Source organism: Podarcis tiliguerta (genome assembly GCF_965153285.1).
Source record: "Podarcis tiliguerta genome assembly, chromosome: 12".
Lineage (NCBI taxonomy): Eukaryota > Metazoa > Chordata > Lepidosauria > Squamata > Lacertidae > Podarcis > Podarcis tiliguerta.
Window position 1 is genome coordinate 52,348,436 of NC_139545.1, and position 14,171 is coordinate 52,362,606.

Genomic DNA, 14,171 nt, shown 5'->3' on the forward strand with positions numbered 1-14,171 from the left:
CCCCCAATATTAAAGGGGAAGGCTTGAAAACGGGGGACCGGCGAAATCAGGAGGGGAAAGGGTTACGGCGACGGGGTGTGGCAGGGACAGAGAAGAAAGAACAAGGAGTGGGGTGGCAGGGAACAATTTCTACGGAGGAAGGAGCTGGAGAGGAAGAAAAATGGGGAGAACAGCTGTTCTAAGGACTGACAGAGGAAACAGAAAGGTCACCAAATACAAAGAAGGGCTTTGTTTCATCGGGAAGAGGCTCCCTGAAAAACACAAACAGGAGGAGGGGAGAAAAAGCGGACAGGACTGTGGAGCTGGCCTGCATCCTGAATTGGTGTGGTATAGCCTTTGCCGCTCCAGACCGCTCAGGAGAAGGGGTCGTGGCTCAGCGGTACAGCCTCTATCTTGCACACCAAAGGTTCCAGGTTTGATTCCCAACACCTCCTGGGAGTGACTCCATGTCTGAAACTGTGGAGAGCCGCTGTCAGTCAGTGTAGACCAGGGGTTGGCAAGGCTTACTGGGCATGGGCCAGATCACTCCGGCGGAGATCCTCTGTGGGCCAGACCGGCGAAGCACAGTGCCAGAATTCACTTCTGTGCATGAGCAGATGCTGAAAATTGTGCCTACGCAGAAGCGATTTTCGGCATCTGGGCATGTGCAGACGCGATTCCCAGCACCGCCGACATAGGTAAAGGTAAAGGGACCCCTGACCATTAGGTCCAGTTGTGGCCGACTCTGGGGTTGCAGCGCTCATCTCGCTTTACTGGCCAAGGGAGCAGGCGCACAGCTTCAGGGTCATGTGGCCAGCATGACTAAGCCGCTTCTGGAGAACCAGAGCAGCACACGGAAATGCCGTTTACCTTCCCGCTGGAGCGGTACCTATTTATCTACTTGCAGTTTGATGTGCTTTCGAACTGCTAGGTTGGCAGGAGCAGGGACCGAGCAATGGGAGCTTACCCCGTCGCGGGGATTCGAACCACCAACCTTCCAATTGGCAAGCCCAAGGCTCCGTGGTTTAACCCACAGCACCACCCGCGTCCCTTTCCAGCATCTGGGCATGTGCAGAAGAGATTTCTGGAGCCGCAGAAGAGAGTCCCCGTAGTGCTCTGTGCCGGTTTAGCGCAGCATGCGGGGACTCGTTGAGCGGGCGGCTCAGTTCAGGAATGGCTTGTGGGCCGGTTAGATGGCTTCCATAGGTCTCTTCCGGCACATGGGCCTTAGGTTGCTTACCCCTAGTGGGCAGTTGGTCAGTCTCAACCTAAGGCTGTTTCCTATTGTTCACAAGTGAAGACCTGAATGGAAAGCAGACTGGTTGGATTAAATCTCCATGGCCATTAAGAGTGACTCACTCCAAAGATGGAAGCAGCAATGCATCAGAACAGTGGCGTAGTGTGGGGGGTGCAGGGGGGGCCGACCGCACCGGGTGCAACATCGGGGGTGGGCGCTCGCACTCGCAGCTCTCTGCCCCTACCTGGCTCACTCACTCTCTCTCACTGCAGTGCTGGCTGTGCGAATCCGATCCGAGCCGCCGGGTCGCCGCCCACTGTGGAGGGGAGGGTGCCAGGCGAGCGGTGCGGTGCGGAGAGAGAGCGAGGGACTATCTGGGGAAGGGACAGTGCAGCGGGGGGGGGGGGGGGGTTGCAAATTACTTGCCTTGCCCCGGGTTAGGGGGCGCAAATTACTTGCCTTGCCCCGGGTGCTGACAACCCACGCTACGCCACTGCATCAGAATGCCAGTTGATGAAAACCACAGAATGAGAGAGGGCTCTTGTGCTCATGGTCTCCTTGCTGGTTTCCCACAGGGATCTGGCTGGCCCGTGTGAGAACAGGATGCTGGACTAGGTGGGCCATTGGTGTGATCCAGCAGCTTCTTCTTCTGTTCTTAGGTTCTTGCTCTATCTGGTGTTTTGTTGCGGTTTCTTTTCTTGTATCAGAAGGACTTGATCCAAATAACTGTATGGCAATCTATTCTGAATATCTTCACTGTCCCTGAAGGACCAGGTGTGCAGCCTAGGAGTCATTTTGGACTCACAGCTGTCCATGGAGGCGCAGGTCAATTCTGTGTCCAGGGCAGCTGTCTACCAGCTCCATCTGGTACACAAGCTGAGACCCTACCTGCCCGCAGACTGTCTTGCCAGAGTGGTGCATGCTCTGGTCATCTCCCACTTTGACTACTGCAATGCGCTCTATGTGGGGCTGCCTTTGAAGGTGACCCAGAGACTACAACTAATCCAGAATGCGGCAGCTAGACTGGTGACTGGGAGCGGCCGCTGAGGCCACATAACACCGGTCTTGAAAGACCTACATTGGCTCCCAGTACGTTTCCGAGCACAATTCAAAGTGTTGGTGCTGACCTTTAAAGCCCTAAACGGTCTCGGTCCAGTATACCTGAAGGATCGTCTCTTACCCCATCGTTCTGTCCGGACACTGAGGTCCAGCGCCGAGGGCCTTCTGGTGGTTCCCTCCCTGCGAGAAGCCAAGTTACAGGGAACCAGGCAGAGAGCCTTCTCGGTAGTGGCGCCCGCCCTGTGGAATGCCCTCCCATTAGATGTCAAAGAAAAGAACAACTACCGGACTTTTAGAAGACATCTGAAGGCAGCCCTGTTTAGGGAAGTTTTTAATGTTTGATGCATTGCTGTATTTTAATATTTTGTTGGAAGCCGCCCAGAGTGGCTTGGGAAACCCAGCCAGATGGGCGGGGTATAAATAATAAATTGTTGTTGTTGTTGTTGTTGTTGTTGTTGTTGTTGTTGTTGTTGTTGTCTAGTCCAGCATCCTGTTCTCACAGTGGCCAACTACATGCCTGTGGGAAACCAGCAATCAGGATTCAAGCACAAAAGCCCTCTGTCCTTCTGTGGTTTCCAGCAACTGCTTTTCAGATGCATTTACTGCCTCCTACTGTTGGGGCGGGACGCAGGTGGCGCTGTGGGTTAAACCACAGAGCCTAGGACTTGCTGATCAGAAGGTCGGCGGTTCGAATCCCTGCGACAGGGTGAGCTCCCATTGCTCAGTCCCTGCTCCTGCCAACCTAGCAGTTCAAAAGCACAAAATGCAAGTAGATAAATAGGTACCGCTCCAGCGGGAAGGTAAACGGCGTTTCCGTGCACTGCTCTGGTTCGTCAGAAGTGGCTTAGTCATGCTGGCCACATAACCCGGAAGCTGTACGCCGGCTCCTTCGGCCAATAAAGCAAGATGAGCGCTGCAACCCTAGAGTTGGTCATGACTGGACCTAATGGTCAGCGGTCCCTTTACCTTTACCTTTACTGTTGGGGCAGAGTATAACCATCATGGCCAAGAGCCATAGATAGCCCTCTGTGATTTTGTCCAATCCTCTTTTAAAGCCTTCTAGCATGGTGGCCATTGGTGTGTCCAGTGGAAGTGAGTTCCACAGTTCAACTATGTGCTGTGTAAATAAGTACAGGAGCATTGTGAGATCTTGCAATCGCAGTGAGACACTTTTGGCTGGGATCATGCTAGTCCCAGGTTGGTTCCTGCTGTTTCAGATTGTGCTAAGATCTCATCATGCTGTTTCTTGGAGGTTTCCTGCTCACACAAGATGCAGCTAGGTCTCTGTATGGCAGCAGTTCTCAACCTGTGGGTCTCCAGATGTTGTTGGACTACAGCTCTCATTATCCCTGGGCTCTGGCCTTCCTAGCTAGGGGTGATGGGAGTTGTAGTCCAACAACATCTGGCGAACCGCAGGTTGAGAAAGGCTGCAGTAAGGTAAAAGGTCGAGGTAAAAGACCCCTGGACGGTTAAGTCCAGTCAAAGGCGACTATGGGTTTTTGGCGCTCATCTCGCTTTCAGGCCAAGGGAGCCGGCATTTGTCCACAGACAACTTTCCGTGTCATGTGGCCAGCAGGACTAAACCACTTCTGGCGCAACAGAACACCGTGACAGAAGCCAGAGCACACGGAAATGCCGTTTACCTTCCCGCCGTAGTGGTACCTATTTATTTACTTGCACTGACGTGCTTTCGAACTGCTAGGTTGGCAGGAGCTGGGACAGAGCAACAGGAGCTCACTCCATCATGGGGATTTGAACTGCCGACCTTCTGATCAGCAAACCCAAGAGGCTCAGTGGTTTAGACCACAGCGCCACCCGCATCCCTAGGTCTCTGTGTGCATACTATTTAGCATGAGTGTCAAGGGAGATGTTTACATAGCACTTTGTTCATTCCGTTGAGCATGGCTGACCCAACTTCATTCCAGGCCACTTCTCTGGCCATGGTACCAGCTTGGTGAGACTGAGAAAAAGAGAGAAAGTCTTGGAGTGGTGCCAGTAAGTTGATGCTTCCTTATCACCTTTCTCTGAAGCATGCACCATACCTCCTGCCTTGAGTGATGTTGTTCAACATTCCATGTCTCTCTTCTTTCCAAATTCTCTGGAGCAGTTCATATATCATGGCACAGGTAAAGGCAGCCAGTGTTTTGGCCCCAGGTTTGGGGATAAAATCATACAGTCGTACTTTGGAAGCCGAATGGAATCCATTCTGGAAGTCTGTTCAAATTCTGAAACGTTTGGAAACCAAAGCGCAGCTTCTGATTGGCTTCAGGAAGCTCCTGCAGCCAATCAGAAGCCCCGTCGGACGTTCGGCTTCCAAAAGAACGTTCAAAAACCGGAACACTCACTTCCGGTTTTCGATCAATCGGGAGCCTATTTGTTCAGGAGCCAAGACATTCAGGATCCAAGGTGCGACTGTATAATCATAGACTTGCAGAGCTGGATCGTCTTGTTCAACCCCCTGCAATGCAGGAATCTCAAGGATCCATGACAGAGGACCACCCAACCTCTGCTGGAAAAGCTCCTATGAAAGAGACCCCACCATCTCCCGAGGGAGTCTATTCCACTGACTGACAGCTCTGCGTGTCAGAAACTACTTCTTGATCTTTAGCCGAAATCTCCTTTCTTGTAACTCTTTTAAAGCCACCCAAGTTGCCTCCCCCAGCGGTGAGTTCCATAGTTTGACAAAACACCGCACGGATAAGTACCGTATTTTTTGTTCTATAAGACACACCAGACCATAAGACGCACCTAGTTTTTGGCAGAGGAAAACAAGAAAAAAAATATTCTGAATCCCAGAAGCCAGGACAGCCAGCGGGATTGCAGCGCAGCGATCCTGCTGGCTGACCTGTCTTATGGGATAGCCATGAGCAGCCTCCCCGAGCAGGAGAGGCTGTGCGCGACTAAGCCTTCACCCCCTGCCTGGGAGAGGCTGCACACAGCAACAGCTCGCCCAAGACCCGCGCTCCCTTTAAAGAGCACGTGGAGCGTGTGGGTGGCTCTTGGGGGCTTTTCCCTGAGGAGGAAGAAGGGCAGCTCTTTAAAGGGAGCGCTGAGCAGAGCCTCCATAAGACGCACACACACTTCCCCTTACTTTTTAGCAGGGGGAAAGTGCGTCTTAGAGAGCAAAAAATGTGGTACTTTTTTATTGGGGATCTTGTAGCCATGGGCGGAGGAAGGGGGTGCGTGGTGTGTGGGCTGCCCTGGGTGTTGCCGATGAGGGGGTGACAAACTGCCGGGCGGCACTCAATGCGGGGCCTGCCCCACGCCCGAGCCACGCGTCTCTCCTGGGAGTGACGCAGTGGCTTGGGTGCCCGCAGGCTCCGCGCTGCCCCAAACGGTCCGCCCGCTGCCTCCCCCCAGCTGTAGGGCAGCTGAAGGGGAGGAGGCAGGCAGACTCCTCGGAGGCCCCACGGAGCATCCTGCCCTGGCTCGCCCCACCCCCATGGGCAGCTGGCCCCGCCCCGTGGATGTCTGGCCCTGCCCCTGGGCGCAGAGCACGGGCTCCGCCCCAGGCGCCCAATCGGTTTTCTCCACCACTTATTGTAGCAGGGGATCTCCTCCATCAGCTGGCATTTAAACTGGGGGAAGTCCATTTCAACTCTTCTGCATCTGTGAAATAAATAAGCAACCCAATGTTCTCTCATCTCATCCAACGTAAGCTGTATGGACACTGAATGCTGCCGAAGCTGAAATTTCAATGGAAGTTGGGAGGACACTTTCAGGGAAGAACTTTTAAGATTCACAGGGTGTGTTTGTGGATTCTATACATCTTTGCCAGTGAATGCCCAGAAAACCTCAATGCAGGCCTCTTAATCCTCCCATTAGCAAGGGTCTCCTGCATCAGTTTTGAGAAGTGGAGTTAGACATGGGTTTGGTCAGTGCCTGGGAGCCCGACGGTGCAAGGCCGTATGTGTCTACTGCAAAGTAAGCTTCATTGAGTTCACTGGGACTTGCTCCCAGGTAGGTATAGGATTGCAAGCCTAAGCCATTCTATAATTAGAAAGGTAAGGAGAAATAACAACAACAACAACAACAACAACAATTTATTTATTATACCCCACCCATCTGGCTGGGTTTCCCCAACCACTCTGGGCGGCTCCCAACAGAATACTAAAAACACGATAAAACATCAAGCATTAAAAACTTCCCTACACAGGGCTGCCTTCAGATGTCTTCTAAAAGTCCGATAGTTGTTTATTTCTTTGACATCTGATGGGAGGGCATTCCACAGGGCGGGCGCCACTTCCGAGAAGGCCCACTGCCTGGTTTCCTGTAACCTCACTTCTCACAGTGAGGGAACCACCAGAAGGCTCTCAGAGCTGGACCTCAGTGTCCGGGCAGAACGATGGCGGTGGAGACGCTCCTTCGGGTATACTGGGCCGAGGCCGTTTAGGGCTTTAAAGGTCAGCACCGACACTTTGAATTGTGCTCAGAAACATACATATACATGTACATATACAAGGTTAGAGTTGTCATCAACTTTTCTCCTTAAGATAATATTTGAGATGATCTCGAAGGGTTCTGCTCCAGCTATGTGAGGAATTTGAAGGAATGAGTTTGGCTAAAGCTAGCACAGCTTCATAGAAAGTTTCATACATAGTGAGGCATGAGGAAAAGTACAATTCAGTTCTCATCCAAAGGCAATTCTATCCAATTTGTACATTCTAAAACAAGAAAGAACACAATCCATCGGAATTCATACTTGACTGAATTTTGCAATGCAGTTCTCTCACCAAAGAATGGTTGCCAAAAAATAAATAAAAAATTTGACACTTTGTGTATTCTCTAAGTCGTTTTTATTTTATTAAGGGAAAGTGTGCTTGAAAAGCAAACATATTTGGGAAAACAATGTACCATAAAAGTCTGATATTAGAGGGAAATGCTGCCAAAAAAGTCTGTGTCAATCATTACTGCATGCGAACATGTATTGATTAGGAGAAATGAACACAAAAAATGATGGTGAATTTTCATGAGGATTTTGAAACATGTCTGTGTGTATCTGGGAGACCAGGACTCAACCATAAAACTCATTGGGTCACCGTTGGTCAGTCACTGCCCTTCAGTCTATCCTACCTTAAAGGGTTGTTGTGGGGATTAAATGAGGCAGGAGAGCCACCTTGGGCTCCTTGGAAAAACAGGTGAGATATACATGCAACAAACAACAAGAGCAACAGCATATCCAAACTTGGTGCAGAACTGAATTTAAGGCTGGGAGAATGAGAAACGGAGGAGGACCAAAATTTGCAGATGCTTCCATCCCTAGTTGGGATCAGAAGCTATTCGTAACAACCTTTTTTGAATAAACCAAGCAGGCACTGCCATGTCTGCTAGCAGCTCTTTAGCATAAGTAAAACCACTTACCTTGGAAACTGCATAAACCCAAATTTTAGAAAGAGCTCAGTCCCCATAGAGCACAATGGACTCCTATGGTTGATAACAGGTGGAAAATATGAAATGGATTTTTCCACTCCCTTTTATTGCAGCAATCAAACTTTTCTTTTTAGTATTCAATTTGCTGTCCCTCCTTGCTCACCAAAGGGGAGAATAAATAGCCCCTGAGCATGTAAAGAGACCCAGTTAGTTCAGAGAGAAAGGCAGGGAAAGAGGGATGGAAGGGGAGAGAGATTCAGAAGCCTGGTAAGAGCTTTCACTCAGGTCTGCCTCCTGCCTCCCTCGCTATCTGGAGAGCGCAGCGAAGATCTTAGCAGCTCTGCAGACAAACCCTCCCCACGGCTCTTGCAGTGAGAATGCCTTTAAAAAGCACTTGGGAACAAGAGCGCAGCAGAGTTTGTGAAGGAAGGCAGAGAAGTTGCCTGGGCGGGGGAAGCTGGTGGAGGAAGGAGGGAGGGGGGGAAGAAACAAATTGGCAGGCAACTCGTGGTGCCTTGCATCCGTACCAGAGGCAGCATCAATTGTCAATGTTCCTTTCCTCCCTTTGTACTACACCCCTTTCCCTCCTACAGACCACCCAAAGCCCTATAAATAACCGGAGCGCTCTCTTCCTCCCTCAGACTCCTCTCTCTTCAGCAAGGAAGCCTGCGAGCTAGAAGGCAAGAGGGAACAGGGCAGAGATGGCCAGCGAATTCAAGAAGAAGAAGTTCTGGAGGGCGGTGGTGGCTGAGTTCTTCGCCATGAGCCTCTTCATCTTCATCAGCATCGGCGCGGCGCTGGGCATCAACTTCCCCATCCCCAGCGCCAATGACACCGTGCCGCGGGTCCAAGACAACGTGAAAGTCTCCCTGGCTTTCGGGATCTCTATCGCCACCATGGCCCAAAGCGTGGGGCACATCAGCGGCTGTCACCTGAACCCGGCCGTGACTCTGGGCCTCCTGCTCAGCTGCCAGATCAGCATCTTGAGGGCCGTCATGTACATTATCGCCCAGTGCTTGGGGGCAGTCGTGGCCACAGCCATCCTCTCCGGGATCACGTCCGGGCTGGCGGACAACTCATTGGGGCTCAATGCGGTAAGGCGACCCACCCCAAACTTCCTTCTCTGCTCCTCTTCCTCTGTACCTGTGCCTGTCTGCAGGTTAAGGCTCCAGAAAACCACAAAGGGAGATTTGCTCTACTCAACTGCCTTGGGGGGCAGGTTATAAAGACATAGCAGAAATTGATAACTAAACAGGTGATGTGTAGGGAGAAGGGATGGAGTTTTGAAATGAATGTTGGAGATCTTATTGTACTTAGGAACAGCAAAGGAAGGAGGAAAAATAGAAGGATCAACCGGGGGGTGGGAAGTCAGCTTTTAAAATTGCATAAAATTTGTACTAATTTGGTCACAGTTTGTTAAAAAACGATGAGAAATCAATTTTAAAAACTGGCAATAAAAACCCCTCAAGAAAACCAATAGCCTCAAAAGGCCAGATGTTTGGCCACTGGTTTTCAGAGCCACTTGTTAAAAGGGTGTGGAGGTTGCTAGGTGTCTTTCCAGGGATGTTGGAGTTGTAAGGTGGTAAAGGTAGCAGATGTTCCAGAAGGTGGCCAGCTTTTATTTTCATTGGTCCAGCAGGGCCCTTTCGCTTCTACCCACTCTGCAACAGGACAGGGTTCGGCAGGTGCCGTGCGTTCTGGCTAGATGCAAAGGGAGGCGAATGGGTTTTGCAGAACGAAGGCATCTGGGGAGAAGCAGCTGAGAAATTCTCTCTTTTACAGGAAGGTTCCAACTTGGCAGTTCTGCTGGCTGTCTCTGTGACTGGTCACACTGGGTGGGAATTTCCACACGCAGCTGTGAATGGCCAAAGAGCCCTGCCAGAAGAAGGTTGACAATCCCATTAAGATTCTTTCTTTCTTTCTTTCTTTCTTTCTTTCTTTCTTTCTTTCTTTCTTTCTTTCTCTCTCTCTCTCTCTCTCTCTCTCTCTCTCTCTCTCTCTCACACACACACACACACACGCTATGGAGACAAATGTAATGGGAGTGTCAGATGGGATGGATGCAAAATGAGAGTTCCCCTTGAAGACCATATTACAGGTGTTCAGGATTTCCATGGTTTTTCTTGGAAATAGCTTCCTGGCAGGTAGAAATTTCAGCTGCTGGTGGTAACCAATTCCCCATCTCAGCATTTCATTCCAGGGTGGAAAAACCACACCTGTTGATTTTCTGCCTGTCAGCTGCTATTCTGAAAAGCACAGGAACTGGGAGACACCTGCTCGTTTCAGTCTGGCTAAAACCCCTTAGGCGTTGCTTTGCGTGGGCTTTGACCAAATGGATTTACTGGTGAAAAGCACTAACTCCTGGAGAGCTAAGGATTCAACCCTAACCTTTGCCACCACATGCATATCTTGTAATCGTCAGCAACTGTGTATTTCTTATCCTTTTCTCTGGTTGCTTACTACATTGGAGGTATTCAGTGTCACCAAAGCCATTGTAGGGCTGTCCAGGGTAGAGTTCGAGGGGGCTGAAGTATCTTTAAGAGTGGCACTGAAGGGCGAATTCTGCCAAAGGCACCCTTTTCCTTACCCAGAACAGTAACAACAGCGGCTGGTTCCTCCGGTCCTATGCTGCCAAGTTTCCACAAGCGGGAGCTGCAACAGAAAGTTGCAGTGCATCCTTAACCCCTAACTAGACTGCTCCTAACCAGAGTCCCAGTCATGCCTTTCCATTGTTAGGGCCTAAAGCCAATTCATTCTACTTTCTTGGCTTCCCGTCGCTCTTTTCCAACTCAGCAGTTCTTGACTTTTGGTGATCCCTGAGCGTGTCAAATCTTCATTAGCCTTGCTTTTGTTGTGGGGGGAGAGTTGGCCTCTTTCCATGTTTTCGTTTTATTCTTTAAAAGATCACCTGCCCTTTTGCAAACCTTGAGGCTCCTCTGAGCATGCTTCTCTCTGGTTTGGCTCCAGTTTTGCTGGCACTCAAAACAGGTGATCAACATTGGAGGAAGCAGTGGGTTTGGTCCTGGGGTACATGCCTACATAATACCTGTACTCCACACCTGCAGAGGCATTTGAGCACTGAGTACAGGTATCTCCTGCTCTTTGCGGACTGAAGGAGAACCACAGGAACATTGACATTCGTTGGAGACAATCCGACTGGTCATGCTCTACCCCTTGCGCGTGGTAAGAAGGGATAACTGCTACAGTTGTCTCCTGAGAGCTGACCCATCTCTCAAAATAGATAGGGCTCGTCTCCTAGAACCATCTCTCAAAATAGATAGGGCTTGTCTCCTAGAACAGGGAAACTGATGCCCTCTAGATGTTGCCAGACTACAACTCCCATCATCCCTGACCATTGACCATGCTGGCTGGGACTGACGGCAGTTACAGTCCAGCAATATCTGTAGGGTCACAGGTTCCTATACCCACTTTGGATTCGGGGACAGCCATCTCCAATTTGGCATCCTCTGCTGTCGTTGGAGACAACCAGCCAGCATGGTCAATGGACACACTCAGATCGATATTGGACCACAACTCCCATGGTCAATGGACAAGGACCATGGGAGCTGTAGTCCAGTGTTGATCTGAGTGCACCCGGCTGGGGGGAAGACTGTTCTAGGACTGGAAATTCAGAGAGTTAAGAGCTGCTTCTTGCATAAATACTTGTGGAAGGTGTGGGGTGGAAGGCAGCATTCAACCACCATGGGGGGGGGGCAGCTGAAAGAAGAAGGGGGTCCCGCCCATGTCCCGAAGCTGCTTTTTCTAGAGGCCCAGAGTCATAGCTAAGTGGGACGCGGGTGGCACTGTGGGTTAAACCACAGAGCCTAGGACTTGCCAATCAGAAGGTTGGCGGTTCAAATCCCCTCGACGGGGTGAGCTCCCGTTGCTTGGTCCCTGCTCCTGCCAATCTAGCAGTTTGAAAGCACAAAGTGCAAGTAGATAAATAGGTACCACTCCGGCAGGAAGGTAAACAGCATTTCCGTGCACTGCTCTGGTTCGCCAGAAGTGGCTTAGTCATGCTGGCCACATGACCCGGAAGCTGTACGCCTGCTCCCTTGGCCAGTAAAGCGAGATGAGGGCCGCAACCCCAGAGTTGGCCATGACTGGACCTATCGGTCAGGGGTCCCTTTACCTTTACCTTTAGAGTCACAGCATGTTGTCTGCATCTCCACCGTGGTCCAAAAAGCAGCTGGAGGAGGGGGGGAACCTTAAGCTGAAAAAGGACAAGGGGGAGGGTTAAAGACCCTCTCCCTAGTCACTCAGCCACCTTTCACTAAGCTGCAGCTTGCCTTGGAATGTTGTGTGTTAAAAGAGAGAGAGAGAGAGAGAGAGAGAGAGACCTACAAAGAGTATCGCCCAACTCCACTTAAACATGCCCTTTAGAGCCTTAGAGAGCTCTCCAGAAAATTGCAGTGTCTGGTCGCCCCAGCCGCCTCACTCCCACCAGCTGGCTTTTGTCCAGCGCACCAGCGGAGCAGTACTTCATTCAACTTGTTTTTATTATTGCTTGTTAGCTGCCCTGAGCCCAGCCTTGGCTGGGGAGGGCGGGGTATAAATAAAAAATATTATTATTATTACTGCTCCAGACCTTTTAAACATTTACTCTGCCTTAAACAAGCCCCCTCCTTCTCCGCGGCTACTGAAGACGGGCTCCTAGGTTTCAAGTGAGGGGTGCCGGAAATTGCAGTGGGGGCGCGAGGGTGTGCAGAAGGAGCCTGCCCCTCGTAGGAGGTGTACAGCAAGGCTAGGGGATGTCGATGGGCTACAACTAAGTATGGACACCCCCCTGAGGTCCTTAGAGAGAAAGGCGGGATATAAATGCAAATGACAACAATGACAATCGTAATATTAATTTCAGTTCCATTCATTGTTTCTGGTCTTACGTTTGGTTCACTACTTTTCTATATTGCTTTGTCCTTTGTTCAAAACGAAACCAAAGCACTCGTGGAAATTTGCCAGCGTTTTAGTGTGCGTTCCTCCTAATCTACACATTTTTGCACCCCACTAAATTTAATGCATTTTTGTATGTGGTTTTCACCAAATACACGCATCTTCACAAACGTGTCTCTCCAATAAGTGCATTTTCTTGCACGTATTTTTGTTGTTGGGGGAATTGCATTGCAAAATTCAGAGAAGGGAAAATTTAGGATAGCCGAGTCTCATTTTGGGCATTGCTTTTGGAAAGTGTGAATTTAAATACCAAACTGAATTTCTTCCCCATCCTCGTCTACTTTTTTAAAAAATAAAAAGGCACATTAATTGCTTCCACACAATTAATGTGAAGTGCAGTTTGACCCGGAGACCCTGGAAAACATCCACCTGTCAGTTAGAACAGGCAACACCTAGAATTTTTATCCATCTGCTGCTTTTATCCGTGCTTTATTGTCAGTTTTCTAAAAGTAGTTTTCTCTTGGGTTGCAAGCCAAGTTGGAAAAACAAAGGGCCGGCCAGCAAATTGTATAAGTAAATCAGCAAATAAATTAATGGAACGACCGCCTGACTCAATAGAAGGTACCGTATTTTTCGCTCTATAAGACGCACCAGACCACAAGACGCACCTAGTTTTTAGAGGAGGAAAACAAGAAAAAAAATATTCTGAATTTCAGAAGCCAGAACAGCAAGAGGGATCGCTGCGCAGTGAAAGCAGCAACCCCTCTTGCTGTTCTGGCTTCTGGGATAGCTACACAGCCTGCATTCGCTCCATAAGACACACACATTTCCCCGTACTTTTTAGGAGGGAAAAAGTGAGTCCTATAGAGCAAAAAATACAGTAACCACAAATGCCCATGATGAATCAGAAAGAGATCCAGCCAACGCCCAGGAACATAGGAAGCTACGTTATAATGAGTCAGCTCAGTAGAGTCTACACTGGCTGGCAGGCGCTCTCTGGGATTTAAGATGGGGAGCCCCCACCCAGCCCTACCTTGAAATACCAGGAACTGAACCCAGAACCTTCTACTTGCTAACCACAGAGCCACAGCCTGAAGTGAGCCATACTGGTGAGATCAGAAAAGCTTCTGGTCTTATCAGCGCTTGTTTTGCTTTCCTCAGAATTGCACAGGCTTTTATCCTAAGGAGGAAATTAATCTTCACTGATAATTCTTTTGCTTTGGGTGCAATGAGGGCTGAGCTCTAAGGCCTTATCAGCTGTGGCTGAGAGATCTTCTTCATCAAGCCCTTTGTGGCTTAGGGCCCTCGTACGTACGGGACCGCCTCTCCTGATATGCCCTGCAGAGAAGTCCCTGAATAATCAAAGTTTAGAGGTCCCGGGCCCTAAGGAAGTCGGATTATCCTCCACCAGGGCCAGGGCCTTCTCAGTGATGGCACCAACCTGGTGGAATGCTCTGTCCCAGGAGACCAGGGCCTTGCAGGATTTAACTTCCTTCCGCAGGGCCTGTAAGACAGAGCTATTCCACCTGGCTTTCAATTTGAACCTGGCCTGATCTTTTGTTCCCCTTCCTCCCCTCCCCTCCCCTTTCGGTGAAAATTACCCACTCTGGGATCCCACAGCTGGTTCTCCCCTGGT

The 14,171-nt window shown here is 50.1% G+C and overlaps 1 protein-coding gene across 3 annotated transcripts in view; it reads left to right on the forward strand.

Moving 5' to 3' along the window:
* Nucleotides 1-7,955: 7,955 nt before the first annotated feature.
* AQP1 (aquaporin 1 (Colton blood group)) overlaps nt 7,956-14,171 on the forward strand; it is a 41,488-nt gene continuing 35,272 nt past the window's right edge. The window contains exons 1-2 of one of the 3 annotated variants that reach the window (XR_014503683.1): nt 7,956-8,189; nt 8,287-8,739. Coding sequence is in view for 2 of the 3 variants with exons in the window: in XM_083406774.1 (XP_083262900.1) it covers nt 8,347-8,739 (393 nt within the window). In the remaining variant the exon portion in view is untranslated. Of the gene's footprint in view, nt 8,740-14,171 lie in introns of all 3 variants that reach the window. The other 2 variants (XM_083406774.1, XM_083406773.1) reach the window with 2 other exon arrangements.